The following is a 12901-nucleotide window of genomic DNA, read 5'->3' on the forward strand; positions in this document are numbered from 1 at the left end:
AAATTAGGCTCGGGAAACAGAAAGTGGTGCTTCAATTTTGTCCATCAGTATATGAGCCACAGTAGTGAAAAATCACCAGACCATCATTTTACTCAGAAAAACTTTGCATATAAGCTTTTTCTAAGGTGGTTCAAAAATTGGCATTAAAATCCTTTTGACTAAATATGGAGCAAGGAGCTAAACGATGAAATACATTGGACTCGGTTTTTAATACTGAAATATTTTAAGTAGGTCCTCCCCTTTATATTTTTGTTCTCAAAACATATTTGAAGTGCTTGGAGCATGACCAGTCAGTAAGAGGAAAAGAGAAAGCATTAGAATATATACTTCATTGTATGTACAGAAATTTTATTTTAATGAAATTACACTAAAGTTTAGATTTCTGATAGTTGGAAAGTTACATAGATAATTTAGAAAATCATAGATACAAGTAGTACCGAAAATGTGGAAACTAAAAGCCAACAAAGTTGGATTGGGCTGTTCGATAAAATCCATTATAATAGTATGCTACCTACACCAATACTTGTATTTTTTACTGTTTGTAAACTTAAACATTGAAATTATGAATCAACCTGAATCTGAATTACTGAATTAGGAACACTCTATCATATTGCAATTCAGCAGCATCTGTACATAACTACTCATAATACCCTGCACCTGGGTTAAGTGCTTCACTGATAATACCATCAACAGAAAAGGACGCTGCAGACAGAAAGCGCAGGATGTCTTCATGGGTGGGATTATGCAGTGCAAGTAATTCATTTGTGATTCTTCTTATGTGTACATCATTGCTTATGGATGCTGAAGTTCTGTGCCTGGAGGGGACTATTCCTTGGGACAGACTGCATATGTCATCGACAGTATCATCTTCAAAACCTGAAACATGTCCTGGAAAACAAAGTATGGATCAGTGAGGGAAGCTCCAATTCTGACTCTTCAGCAATGTGTCACATGAATGTAAATCTACTTCTTACGAATGAACTGGAATGCATTTGGGTGGTGAACTCCAAACTTCCTCTGCATTCGCATATTGTTCGACTCACTGGTAAACAGCAACAAAAGTGATAATTGGTAAATAACAAAGCTACATTTGCTTTAAAGAAATTTCTGGGGATGAATAGATAACTCACCTAGCATTGTTGGTGCGATGTTCGCTTAAGCATACAGAAATGCATTGACCTCTGTTTATGTGATCCAACCATTCATGCTGTATGTAAGTAAGGAAAGGGCGCACAACTTCGTAAAACACAGGATCACCCAAATTTAAGGCTTCAGTGCCAATGGCATCTAATCCCCGCTGCAGAAGATGAGGTGGAAGTAGAGGTAATGCGCAACAAAATCGAATCACACTTTTGACTTCCGGACAGATAGATATTATGTAGACACCAATTGTTTGTTTTGCATATTTAATCTTAGCCTGAAAACAGACAAGCAAATCATCAGAGATCATAAGTGGCAGAGGGTGAGAAAAACAATACACTTGTTACAAAGAACGCATACTTACAGAACAAGAATGAAAAAGACATCCTTGGACATAAACATTGAACACAACTCTAAATGAATTGATAATAGCATCCTCATAATCTGACACAACAGTGGTAAAGGCCCATTGAACAAGGTGTGTTCTCAAAAGAGTGAGAACAGAAACATAAGCACTTTGTGACTTGCTTTCCATCAGGCACCAACAAAGAGGAATCACCTGAAAGGGCATCATTACAAGGTAGGTTTACGCCAGACCGCGTCTTGTCGTAACAGGCTTCGCGATGTCTCGCGGCCAGTTCCTCCAATCCGCGCCTGGCGTACCTACCTTGGCCTGCGGCGCTAGCCTGCCTTCGGCAGGCATTGGCTTGTCCTGTCGGATACTTCTTACGTGTTGCATGCTGGGGGGCTCCGCCCCCCAGACCCCCCTTAATTCTAGATAGAGTTGCTTCATCTAAAGATAACACGATCTTGACCGTTGTCACTTTTTAACTTGTCGAGGCTGGGGGGCTCCGCCCCCCAGACCCCCCTTTCTTCAAGACAGAGGTGATCTACCTGCAGAAAACTCGATTTTTCGCCGTTTTTTAGGTGTTTTTCGGCTATAAAAACTGAACCAGTTGAGGTACGATCGTGAAATTTCGCGTGTGCCGAGCCAAGAACATACCTAATAAGCCTGCAAAATCTCAGCCAGATCGGCCGAGCCGTTCAGGAGGAGTAGTGTACACACACAGACAGACAGACAGACAGACAGACAGAAAAAGTTTTTCAACCCCACTGGAGTAACAGGCTTCGCTATCGCTCAGCCAAAAATTGTTTTACTATTATTTGGCTTGACAAATTTTTAAATTATTGATAAATTTTTGACTAAGAACTTACAGTATGTCCAATAACAGTTACTATTGTGAAAACCTGTAAAAGCAAGATGACAGATTTAACTCTTTAGTTGAAATGAGGTAAGAGAAAAAGTGTAATTGTACTGTCAATCTGCAGTTGTGCAGTAAATTTACCTGATATCATCCTTCTACAGAGGGACGAACAAAGAATGTACCATCAGCAAAAATGGTATCTACACTCCTCATATAATCTAGGCACCTCTGACTTATAAAAACAATGCTATGTGACCCATCTTCTGCCCAGGCTGACCCTAAGTAAATGGAGTCCTCTTCATCTAGAGTGGTGGTAAGTGAGGTCCAAGCTGGATCCTGCAGTATTTCTGTAAGTTCTACAAGGCTCTGAGGAACATTTGGAAATACTTCTGCTCTTGCTCTCTGCATTGCAGGGCGAAGCCTTCGCAGAGTGAGCTGTGATCGAACTGTCCTATTTTGAATCCTGTAACAGAAGCAAAAGCAGCAAGATCTGAAGTATGACATTGGCAGCAAATGAAACATGGGAGCAAAATAGAAGAAACAGAACAATACCTTCTCCTTTCAGTTGCTAGGATATCAGAAAATGATACATAGGTGAGTGATCTTGCTAGGTTCACAATCGACCTTCTTGAATCGAGCACCTGGGTGTAAAGGTGGTTAGGAGGATGGTTGTGGGCCTGAGTGTGGTAAAATCCCTCACCCTGTCGCAAAAGACCTTTTCCATTGCAAGATGTATGTATGCATTTGAAATAAATAGTAGACAGTCCTTCACGGTGATAATGGTAGTGGAGTCCATCGTTTATATGGTAAAAGAATGAATCCTCCCTTTGACCAGCCTCTTGAATAATTTGAAAATCATCCATATTTGCATAGAAACTGTGGCTTGATATCCTGTGAACAATGATAAAATTGGATTTAAATTGATTGAAGTTACTACAATTATAATAACTGGGACTTTGTTAACGAAGATAACCTTAAAAGATAATCCTTTCAAATCTGAATTGCAGAAGGGTTGAAATTCAAGAACAGGACAATACAAAGTACATGTTCAAAGTGAACATAACAACACACCTTTCTTCACAGCGACCTTCAGAACTTTTACTCGACGACGTGTGAAAGAGAAGCGTTAGCTTTCGTCGAAGCGTCTCTCCAAGACTCCGTTCCGTTTCGTTTCGCAAAAAAAACAAAACAAGGACGCACCGAAGACAACTGCGCATAGACGCATAACGCTTATTAGCAGTCTGATGGTGTTGGGGTTGGTTGCTTCTTGCCGGTGCCCATTAATGCCCATCGTGCATGTCAACATGGAAGCCATTAGAGGGAAGCAAGGGAACTCTTTCGTGTATCATGTGAATGGATTTTACTTTTACCGTAACAAAACAGTAAATTGCACTGATTATTATCGTTGCATAGAATGGAAGCGGGGCTGTCCAGTAAAGGCAAACGTCAAAAGTGATGGCATATTTTACCAAACGTTCCAGCATAATCACAACGCTGACCCCTGTCGGGTCGCTTTAATGACAGAGCGTTTAGTTCTTATTCATAATGCCCGGCGATTAGATATCGCAACTGTTCATGATGCCTTCCGTGACCACAACAACATGATGTAAGTGTAAATCATATGGGGTCTCAACACAAGTCATGGTTTTGTTTTGCCCTCAATTTTAGCTTATTGTTCCTCTCAATGATTTAGAAACAATTAAACTTGAAAGGATAGGCTGATCTGGTTTTTCATGCTTTGTTGTTGGTTTGCTTTCAGGAACAACTTGCCTGGATCATTCGGAAGTGAAATGACATACCATAGTTTGTATCCGTCTGTCCTCAGAGCTCGTGAAAATTCCTGGCCTCAACTAGGAAACATATCTGAGCTGTGTGATGTGCTCGAAAATCCATTATACACTTGTATTACTGCCGACAATCAGTTTGCTGATAATAGCTTTGGAGGGGCTGTCCGGGTTGGTCCCTCTCGATCAGCTATTCTTTTCATGAGCGAAAAGTGCAAGCAATTTCTCAAAATTGTTAGTGACATATTCATTCTCTGCACATGTACTTCTGTGAGGGGTGATCAGAAAAAGGTTTAAAATAAGTTCTGTATGGTACTGTTTAATTTTGCTCTATGGACTTACCAATTATCTTCTGTTTCCGTTACAGCTGTACACCATTGGAACCCATTGGGAAGGAAATGTTTGTAACTTTCATCATTATGAACGAGTTTACTACAATGCCAAACTGGCGCATTATTTCTAACGCACTTCCTACTTTTATTTTACTCTGAAATACAGGTCATACAAATTGCCTCAATTTTGATGGAGACAGATGTTCATGGAGAAGATTATGAAACACTAGTATCTGCATTTTCAATGCTGAGAACATCTGTGGGGGTTTGGCACTACTCAAAAGCTTTTTGTGGCAACCCTGTTGTTGCTCGTGCCTTTCATGACGTCTTTGGAGTAGAAGTTAAACCTGCTCTGAAAGACTATATCAATGTAAGTAAAAATGTATTTATTTTGGCCTATGTGCAAGTTATTTATTGTTAACAGACCACATATTTTTTAATTTTATTGCTTTTTATAGGACATTCAATCCTTCGTCAATCAAGCTATTCCTTTTCAAAGTCCATCACTACTAAATGTTATGCAACTGTGCTGTGCTCTTGCAATTGTACCCAAGGATATGCTTCAAATGGGCATTAATCTTATTGTAAATGAGGCAGAAAGAAGTGATGCTTACAATGATTCATTGACCCTTTTCAACTATTTGGAGAGGGTTTGGATAAGACATCCCCACTTCACTATGTGCGATGTTGAAAGGACAACTTTTGGAAGGTAAAAATATTTTGTGTTCTTTGGTTTGTCTTAATAGAATGCCTCAATAACGCTTTTTTTTTTTTACAGTGTTGAGTTGGAAAGGAAGCTTTTCAAGAAAACCTTTGAAGACTTCTATTCACTGATCAGTATGTGTCTTTTTGCACATCCCAAACATATTAGTACAAGTTAATTCCTTGACAGTAGTTATTTCCTGAACTTCTTTCTAGGATTTATCAACCAGAGCCTATTTAAGTTGTCTCACAAGAAAATTGATCAAGTTATGAGGGGACAAAGATTGCCTTCTCAACCCAGTGCCTTAGTGAATGACACCCAAATTTCATTTCTACTTCGATCCCCAGTATCCATCACCACTGCATGGAATCTACTGAAGACGGTGCAGCAAAAAATTAGTCACATAGTGTAAGATTTGATTTATTGTATTGCATTGATTTAATAAAATTTGCTCATTCATACATGTCAGCACACATGAAAATTATTGTTATTTACCGGAACATGCACTTACACCAACTTCATTGGTTCTCCAGATCCTTTTAGGAAAGGGAAAGACATTGAAGGCATTCGTTCAGGAAATAGAAATTTCTTTCAAAGCCACTTCTTCGGTTCGAGTTTAAATCTTAAAACAGCCATTTTGCATGTAGTGTGGCAATTGATCAAGAAGTGCTATTACACAGTGTGTTTACAGTGATCTTGCTTCTTCTCATGCAGACAAGAATATGGTTATTTTTGCTGTAGATGTTATGACTGGTCTGTTTTTCTTGCTTTAGAATTTTCTGACACAAGATAAGTTTTGATAGCAATAGTGAGGAGTTTGAGTCATAATTTCTAGTTCCTTGCCCGCTGATAGTCCTAAATTATATTTCATATTTCAGCCACGATAAAGGAACCGTCAATATTATTATTATTCAAACAATCTCATGCTGACCGACAACTTTGCTTTGAGCAAAATTAAGTCGTGCACTTTTGTTGCCATTCCCTGGCAAGAAGAACCAAGAATGACAGGAGAATCTATCATATTCTGACAGTATGAAAAATTTCTGGAAGTCTCCGCTTCCGCTTTTCCACATAATTTCACTTCCGTTTCCTGATTCCGGACGTCTTCCATTGCGTTGCCACTGCCTCGTGCCGTACGAGCCGTACGCGTTTCTAATCCAGGTCCATTGATCCATTAATTCTAATGGCTAACGTAAGAACAAACAGGATCATGAAAGATCTGCAAGAATTCATGAATGTAAGTATTCAGAAATTGGTAAAGTTTCTGAGTCAGGTGTTCCCACAATGGGGTTAGGTATTAGCGAACGGACAAGCAAACGCTACGCAGATTACTTACGTCGGTAAAATGTCATGGATATGTTGTTACAATATTGCCCAAAAGACAAAATTAGCAGAATTTGGAGCAGACGTCACTGTCACTTTCCCAGATATAGTCTACCTAGTCGGGTTGAAGGTGTCTCTTGAGAAGGTGACGTGACTACTGCACCATGTACTGCTTATTTTATCTTTGAAGCAATTTCAACATCACTACCAAAACAGTTTTACAGACTCCAGTCATTTTGGTCGCGTTCGCAATCCCCATTGTAGGATAACTTTCAAGCATCTTTATTGGCATATGCAACAACACGCTTGTGGTTTCTTCCCATCAGACATCTCTTGATTCTGGAGTCCTCCTTACGGACTACGACGAGGTGGAGTTAAAACATTTCACCGTTAGCGTGGCCGGGCCGGTGGGGTCACCTTATGAGACAGGGACTTTTGATGTCAAAATAATGCTGCCGATGTCCTTCCCCTTCAGAGGCCCAAAGGTACGCACTTGAAACTAAGTCATTATGAATCTTCAGGAGGTTATTATGTGCTTATCGTATAAACAAACATTTCTTTGTTCTAGGCCAAATTTGTAACTCAGGTGTGGCACCCCAACGTGGGTGCTGCTACTGGCAACGTTTGTGTAGACATCCTGACTAACTGGTAAGTACAATTACCCCTTTTAATTGAAGCCTGTGGCAACAAAATGTGATTGCTATGTTTTCTTTCAGGAGAGCAGGAACTAGGCTTGCCCAACTCGCTGAGGTGGTGCAGGGCCTGCTATCCCTGCCGAACCCTACAAGCCCATTAAACAGTGACGCTAGTGTCGAGCTGGAGGAAAACCCTAGAGAATTTGAGCGAACAGCCACTATGTGGACCTGTGTATTTGCAGGAGGTAAGTGACAGTAGTTGGTCTGTTGGTCATCTATTCTTTAAGTAATATAACATTATTTCGCTCTCTGCGCTTATTCAGGTTCCAAGCCCAGGCCGGATGAACTCCAGGTAAAGGTATTGAGTGTCCAAGAGCAACTACAATGTTCCGAGGAGCAAGCTGTTAAGAAACTCTCATTCGCCCGATGGAATGTGGGTGATGCCTGTTCGGCAGCCAGGCGAAGTGAGTTCTAATTCTAGACCAAGGCACTCTTTCCTTAAAATTAGTTTCTGTCTAAGTTTTACTGATTAGATAGACTGTTGTTCCTGTAGGGTCCTGTCAATCCCCATGTTTGACATGTTTGACCCCATGTCCTGTTCCTAACTGCGGTTTGTCATTTGATAGGCAACTTCAGTGTACTGTTTTTCACAGGGCCTAATATGTCATGATGAGCTTTATTTGTCTGCTCCTTTGAGTACTGTATCTGTTCCTTATCTGCTATGCTTTGGCAGCCCACTTTCTTCATTTCTCGCTAATTTTTACTGATTTTTTATTTAAACTTAGATTCTTTTTCGTGTGAAGTCAGGTGTATAGGTGTATGTTAAGCTATTTGACCCTATTATTGTTTATACTTTAGAGCTCTCCCTAATGATATGATGTTATGTCAAATAATGGTCCATAATTTTTAATGATGTATGTTCGTACTATGATTTGACTTTGGCTGTTAATAAATGACTATAGCTTTCCAGATTTTGGCCAAGTTTTTGCCTTCCCTGTGCCACATGTGGCTGTTTCTAAGCTATTATTGTTTATACTTTAGAGCTCTCCCTAGTGTTATGATGTTATGTGAAATAATGGTCCATAATTTTTAATGTTGTATGTTCGTACTATGATTTGACTTTGGCTGTTAATAAATGACTATAGCTTTCCAGATTTTGGCCAAGTTTTTGCCTTCCCTGTGCCACATGTGGCTGTTTCTAAGCTATTATTGTTTATACTTTAGAGCTCTCCCTAGTGTTATGATGTTATGTGAAATAATGGTCCATAATTTTTAATGTTGTATGTTCGTACTATGATTTGACTTTGGCTGTTAATAAATGACTATAGCTTTCCAGATTTTGGCCAAGTTTTTGCCTTCCCTGTGCCACATGTGGCTGTTTCTAAGCTATCCAGTGGGTATGGCATTTGTACGCATGTCTGACCCTGCTAGGCTTCATACACCTAAGCATCGCATGAACCCACACTTGACTGTTCCGTCAATCTGAGGCAATGGTAGTCGTGTAAGAAATGGAATCGTTAGAAGGTCGAATGGCAGGCCATTGACTACTGTAAGGGCATCACCATGATAAGTTACCTATCTAACAATGAAGATAGAAGGGAGAAGGAGTGAGCAACTCAGAAACATTCCACTAAGATTTATTGCATAAACACACAGTCAATACAAACAATATGGTCCCATTAAAAATTTTCAGACAATCTTCTTTCCTTCAAGCCCTTCTGAATGTTCCTCTGCGACTGAGAGTCGAATCTTGGTTGATGATTTATCTTCTTCAGGGTCAGAAGTCGACCGGAGCAAAGTGTGAAGAGAACTGGAAACAGATTCAAGAAGGATTTGAGTGACAGGAAAGATAAGAGCAGAGCAATTAGGTCATAAGGGACTTGAAGATGTAAACCAAAACTGGTCTGGGTGTGCCCTAAAAAAAATTTTCACAGCATATATTGAAGAGGATGGCAACGATGAGTAAGAGAGCATTCATCCTCAGTTCCTGACAGTCCCCTCATTGGAAGAATAAACATTATACCTCAGCATGCAACACGATTCATTGTAACACCAACATATTTTATGTTCATGTTTCTTGCGAGATCTTACGATTGTTTATCATATCATTTAGAGAGTACCCAGCATAGCTCTGCTCTAAAACAAAGGGGAAAAATGAATAAAAGGGAGAGGGGGAGAGAGAAGGAGAAGAAAAGACTCAACATAATTCAGACAAAAAAATGGAACAATGGAGCCATCCTGAAGCCATCCATGCTTAGAACACATGTGAGTGGCTAGACACCAACAGAAGTTGTCTCTCAGCCTATTGCTTCCTGGGCTTGCAGTTCCTAATAAAAACAAAACCCCAAAAAATGACATTAAAATTTAGAAGGTACAAAGTTTTTTCACCGTTGACATGCCTGCTTTTGATTGACGGTTTCATCTTTCAGAGAGAAAGCAGAGAGAGCAGTTCTAAACTAAAGATAACACCTATGCGAAGGCAGTTCGCAACAACAACTAACTTTTGACTCGGGCTTATCCATCCCTTTGACATTCCCAGATAGAATAACTAATAAACTTTTCAATTTAACATTGCAGTAGTTCTGCAACTCTTGGAGGGCTGAGAAAAGTTGAGAGGCATCAAAGCAGATGGGAGCAGGCAAGTAAGATTGTTCAAAGATGCAAAAAATATCAAACACAAAATGCAGATTCTTAACTGACCGGTGAGTAGCAGACGGACAGTTGCAGCCTCCCGATTCCACCACATGAACAAAATAACAAGAGCATTTGGGCTGATCCACCCAAGCCAAGCTACTTTGATTCCTGCAAAATTAAAATGTATGTGTCACTTCCAGCACAACAATAGCCTACTCTTCCTGGTCTGTTTGTTTGCATATTATGCTAACAACTATCCAATAGCACTCACAATGCACTGGCTTCAATGAATGAAATTCTTATGCTTTCCCACAATGAGACGCACCTTTGATACAAAAATAGAAACAACAGGGAGATCATCTCATTAATACGGTAATTTTTTTAACACCTTCCACCAGGTCTGGAACACTTCTAAATCCATTGACTTTTCCAAAGGGAAACGGCTGAAGAGAGTTGAGAGGCATCGGAAGCACATTGGAGCAGATGAGTCAGTTTCACCGTGTTGGGTTTTGTTCAGAGCTGCAATAATAACCAAAACAGACTTTGTTACAAACACAAGAAGGTGAGAAAGCAATCCGATAGTATATCAAAGCTAGAAACCCTCTCCCATATTTCCTTTTATATTCCCTCAGAATCAACTGAAGTCAAAATTAGAAAAGGAACCCTAGCATGAGAAAAGCAGATCATAAATGGGGTGACAATCACCAGAGGATGATGGAATAGGATGATGTGTAAACAATGCACTCATGCTCTCATCAGAGATGCCACTGGCTTCCTGTTTTACTGGAAAAGTGACAGTTTGATCTAGGTATATTCTAAATAACACTTACCTACACAAGCGCTTGAATAATGGCCAATGAATATGACACACAGGTTTCCGATGATTCTCCGTTGAACCTCTGGCCTCACCTTTCACCGTAGGCAGAGTACTCCTGCAGACAAAAAACAAAACAAAAAATTATAATGCATACACATCCAAGCACACTGTATATCAGAAAGAACCCATTCAACACTTTGCCCAACATGAATACACCAGAGGTATGAATAATAAATGTGGACCAACCTCAATGAGTGCGTCTGACTTTTGCTACTGGTCGGCAATTGCTGTTAATGACCGAGCTGTATGCTGATTTCTTTCCAGAGCTGAAGCACAAAGGAAGACACTTTTTCATTTAAATGAACTAAGCAAAGCCCTTTCCAAATAAATTTTCCACAAAAAGGGGCACTGTGGTTCAAACACACAAGAGAGGAATCTACACTTTGAATGACAAAACTCACTTTGCCAATCCAGCCAAGGTTGGTTGAGTCATCCTGACACCTCCACACGGGACGGGGAAAAGGAATAAATGGACCACCTTTCCATACAGTCATACATATGAGGCAGAGTACTCCTGCAGACAAAAAAACAAAACAAAAAATTATAATGCATACACAACAAAACAAACACGTACAAAGAGAGGTCCCAACACTAGGGAGCATTGATTTTAAATATACGAAAGATTTCAAAACAACGGCAGCAGATCCTCGTGTTGTCAGTCCCATATGTTTACAGTTTGATGCCATTAGTTAGATGAGTTGACAGGACAGGTTCTTGACTGGCACAGCACAGCATTCATGAACAACAAAATTCAAGTTCAAACTCACTCACCTCAACAAGAAGTTCAGTGTTGGCGACTTGACAGCAAACCGACAGCAGCAACCCTTCCATTCCACCCTTGAAGAAACTGCCAAGAGCACTGGGACTGGTTCTCGTAAGCCAAGCTGGATCCATTACTGCAAAGTAAGATATATGTTACTTCCAGCATGTCAATGACCTGCAATCTGGTTGCAAATGCAGACAAGCCCCATGCTATATAGCATAAGCTTTGCATGCCAAGTTGGACACTTGGAAACTAGGAACTAGGAGAGCAGATCATGATGACACTTCACTTGACGCTTACAACTGACGAGCTTCGATGCAAAGAATGGCGCACGTCTCTTGGACGAGCAAGGAATTAACTGCAAAACCCGAAGTGAGCCTGAGTTTCCATACCAAACCCGCAGCGGTTCCAAAGCAAATCGTGCCTACTGTTAGGCTTACCCAGGCCAGCGGCGAAGAGCAGAAACGATGCAGAACCAAGAGGAACGACGCGGATTTGATGGAGCAGATCAGATAGAGCCACGAAAAAAGGAACGATTGGAATCAGTGGAAGGGTTAACCTCACCAACACGCAGCACTGCGCGGCTTACCGCCGCTCCAGAGTGCGAAAACGAGTAACCAAATATGCATATTTGGACGCGCACTCGGCCCAAAACACACTTCCGGCTGCTGCTGGTATCGGGGTACAACATTAACAAACACGAGAGACTTCTCTGCTTCACACATAGCTCGCTCGTCGCCGTCTTCGTCTGCTGCTGTCGGGGCTGCGTCCAAAATGCCCTCCCGCGGCGCTCGGAGCCGGGAGCCCCATGACTTCGCCACTGCACCACAATGAAAGCCCGAGTGATAACCTATCAAATGACACCTGTCCCTTCTCTTTTAAACCAAGGGGCAAGTGGGGGCAAGTAGCACTACTGCGAGAAAGGTGTGGTCGCCTGGTGACGCGTCCGAATCGGGCCAACAGCAACAGGCTTCCTTATTCGCCCTCCAGGCGGTGGTCTGCACAGTGTTGACAAACATAAGTGCTTTCCTCTATCCGCATTCGAGGTTGTCGTTTGGTTTCAGTGAGTAAAATGTGTCGTTAGGAACTGGGGGAGAAAGGGCCACTGTTAGGAGAAAATCTAGAGAACACATGCGATAGTATCACTTCACGTGATAGCTCCTAAGTTTCTTGGTACCGGCGATACCCCTTTACGAACGAAAGTCTCTCACTGGCGGGGTAGCGACGCAGTGTCTGGAACTCACCGCACAGCTCCTGGGGCGCTGACGACGAGAAGTGAGCGAATTTTTCATACACGGCGTGAATCGGTAGCCTCGTCAAAGGGGGCTCGGCTTGCGTGTCCAACCCGAAACCTCGGCCTGGTCGCCCAACACATCACCAGCTGCTCTACCCCACCCTCTCAACACACCAGAGTAAAATTATCTTTTTTTTTTTTTAATATTATTTTAACACGGTAAAATGACCACAAAAAGCTTCCTTTACAAACAAATAATAATAAATAAAAA

The 12901-nt window shown here is 41.1% G+C and overlaps 3 protein-coding genes and 1 long non-coding RNA gene across 5 annotated transcripts; 2 read left to right on the plus strand and 2 right to left on the minus strand.

Annotated features, from left to right (window-relative positions):
* Positions 1-600: 600 nt before the first annotated feature.
* On the minus strand, positions 601-2391 carry LOC117651044. Its single transcript, XM_034394762.1, has 4 exons — positions 2356-2391; positions 1131-1699; positions 975-1042; positions 601-888 (listed from the first exon to the last, which is right to left on the minus strand). The coding sequence occupies exons 2-4, from the start codon at positions 1448-1450 to the stop codon at positions 638-640; spliced, it is 639 nt and encodes a 212-aa protein (XP_034250653.1). The 5' UTR covers positions 1451-1699; positions 2356-2391; the 3' UTR covers positions 601-637.
* Positions 2392-3862: 1471 nt separating this feature from the next.
* On the plus strand, positions 3863-6043 carry LOC117650695. The gene is made up of 7 exons (XM_034394275.1): positions 3863-3951; positions 4105-4399; positions 4497-4529; positions 4628-4831; positions 4920-5170; positions 5240-5298; positions 5380-6043. Exons 1-7 carry the CDS (start codon positions 3863-3865, stop codon positions 5574-5576), a joined length of 1128 nt encoding a protein of 375 aa, XP_034250166.1. The 3' UTR covers positions 5577-6043.
* A 238-nt stretch (positions 6044-6281) lies between these two features.
* LOC117650696 (ubiquitin-conjugating enzyme E2 N-like) lies at positions 6282-7699 on the plus strand. Its single transcript, XM_034394276.1, has 6 exons — positions 6282-6401; positions 6814-6972; positions 7056-7135; positions 7204-7367; positions 7446-7555; positions 7676-7699. The coding sequence occupies exons 1-6, from the start codon at positions 6348-6350 to the stop codon at positions 7697-7699; spliced, it is 591 nt and encodes a 196-aa protein (XP_034250167.1). The 5' UTR covers positions 6282-6347.
* A 1077-nt stretch (positions 7700-8776) lies between these two features.
* Positions 8777-11528, minus strand: LOC117651050. 2 transcript variants are annotated; one of them, XR_004588084.1, is made up of 7 exons: positions 11405-11528; positions 11035-11147; positions 10820-10899; positions 10587-10688; positions 10082-10275; positions 9823-9924; positions 8777-8932 (listed from the first exon to the last, which is right to left on the minus strand). It is a non-coding gene; the product is annotated as an uncharacterized LOC117651050 (long non-coding RNA). The 2 variants fall into 2 exon arrangements; XR_004588083.1 differs by having other exon boundaries at positions 10028-10275.
* Positions 11529-12901: the final 1373 nt, after the last annotated feature.

The sequence above is a fragment of the Thrips palmi genome, unplaced genomic scaffold, assembly GCF_012932325.1.
Source record: "Thrips palmi isolate BJ-2018 unplaced genomic scaffold, TpBJ-2018v1 HiC_scaffold_5, whole genome shotgun sequence".
NCBI classification, from domain to species: Eukaryota; Metazoa; Arthropoda; class Insecta; order Thysanoptera; family Thripidae; genus Thrips; species Thrips palmi.

Excerpts from the sequence above, each read along its gene's own strand:
- LOC117651044 (XM_034394762.1), bottom strand. The coding sequence starts at position 1,450 with ATGATCTCTGATGATTTGCTTGTCTGTTTTCAGGCTAAGATTAAATAT. Across the intron at positions 1,043-1,130 it reads CATCGCACCAACAATGCTAG|TGAGTCGAACAATATGCGAA; the intron begins GTGAGTTATCTA and ends GCTGTTTACCAG. Across the intron at positions 889-974 it reads AAATGCATTCCAGTTCATTC|GACATGTTTCAGGTTTTGAA; the intron begins GTAAGAAGTAGA and ends TTTGTTTTCCAG.
- LOC117650695 (XM_034394275.1), top strand. The coding sequence starts at position 3,863 with ATGACAGAGCGTTTAGTTCTTATTCATAATGCCCGGCGATTAGATATC. Across the intron at positions 4,530-4,627 it reads GAACCCATTGGGAAGGAAAT|GTCATACAAATTGCCTCAAT; the intron begins GTTTGTAACTTT and ends TCTGAAATACAG. Across the intron at positions 4,832-4,919 it reads CTCTGAAAGACTATATCAAT|GACATTCAATCCTTCGTCAA; the intron begins GTAAGTAAAAAT and ends TGCTTTTTATAG.
- LOC117650696 (XM_034394276.1), top strand. The coding sequence starts at position 6,348 with ATGGCTAACGTAAGAACAAACAGGATCATGAAAGATCTGCAAGAATTC. Across the intron at positions 6,402-6,813 it reads ATCTGCAAGAATTCATGAAT|ACATCTCTTGATTCTGGAGT; the intron begins GTAAGTATTCAG and ends TCTTCCCATCAG. Across the intron at positions 7,136-7,203 it reads GTAGACATCCTGACTAACTG|GAGAGCAGGAACTAGGCTTG; the intron begins GTAAGTACAATT and ends GTTTTCTTTCAG.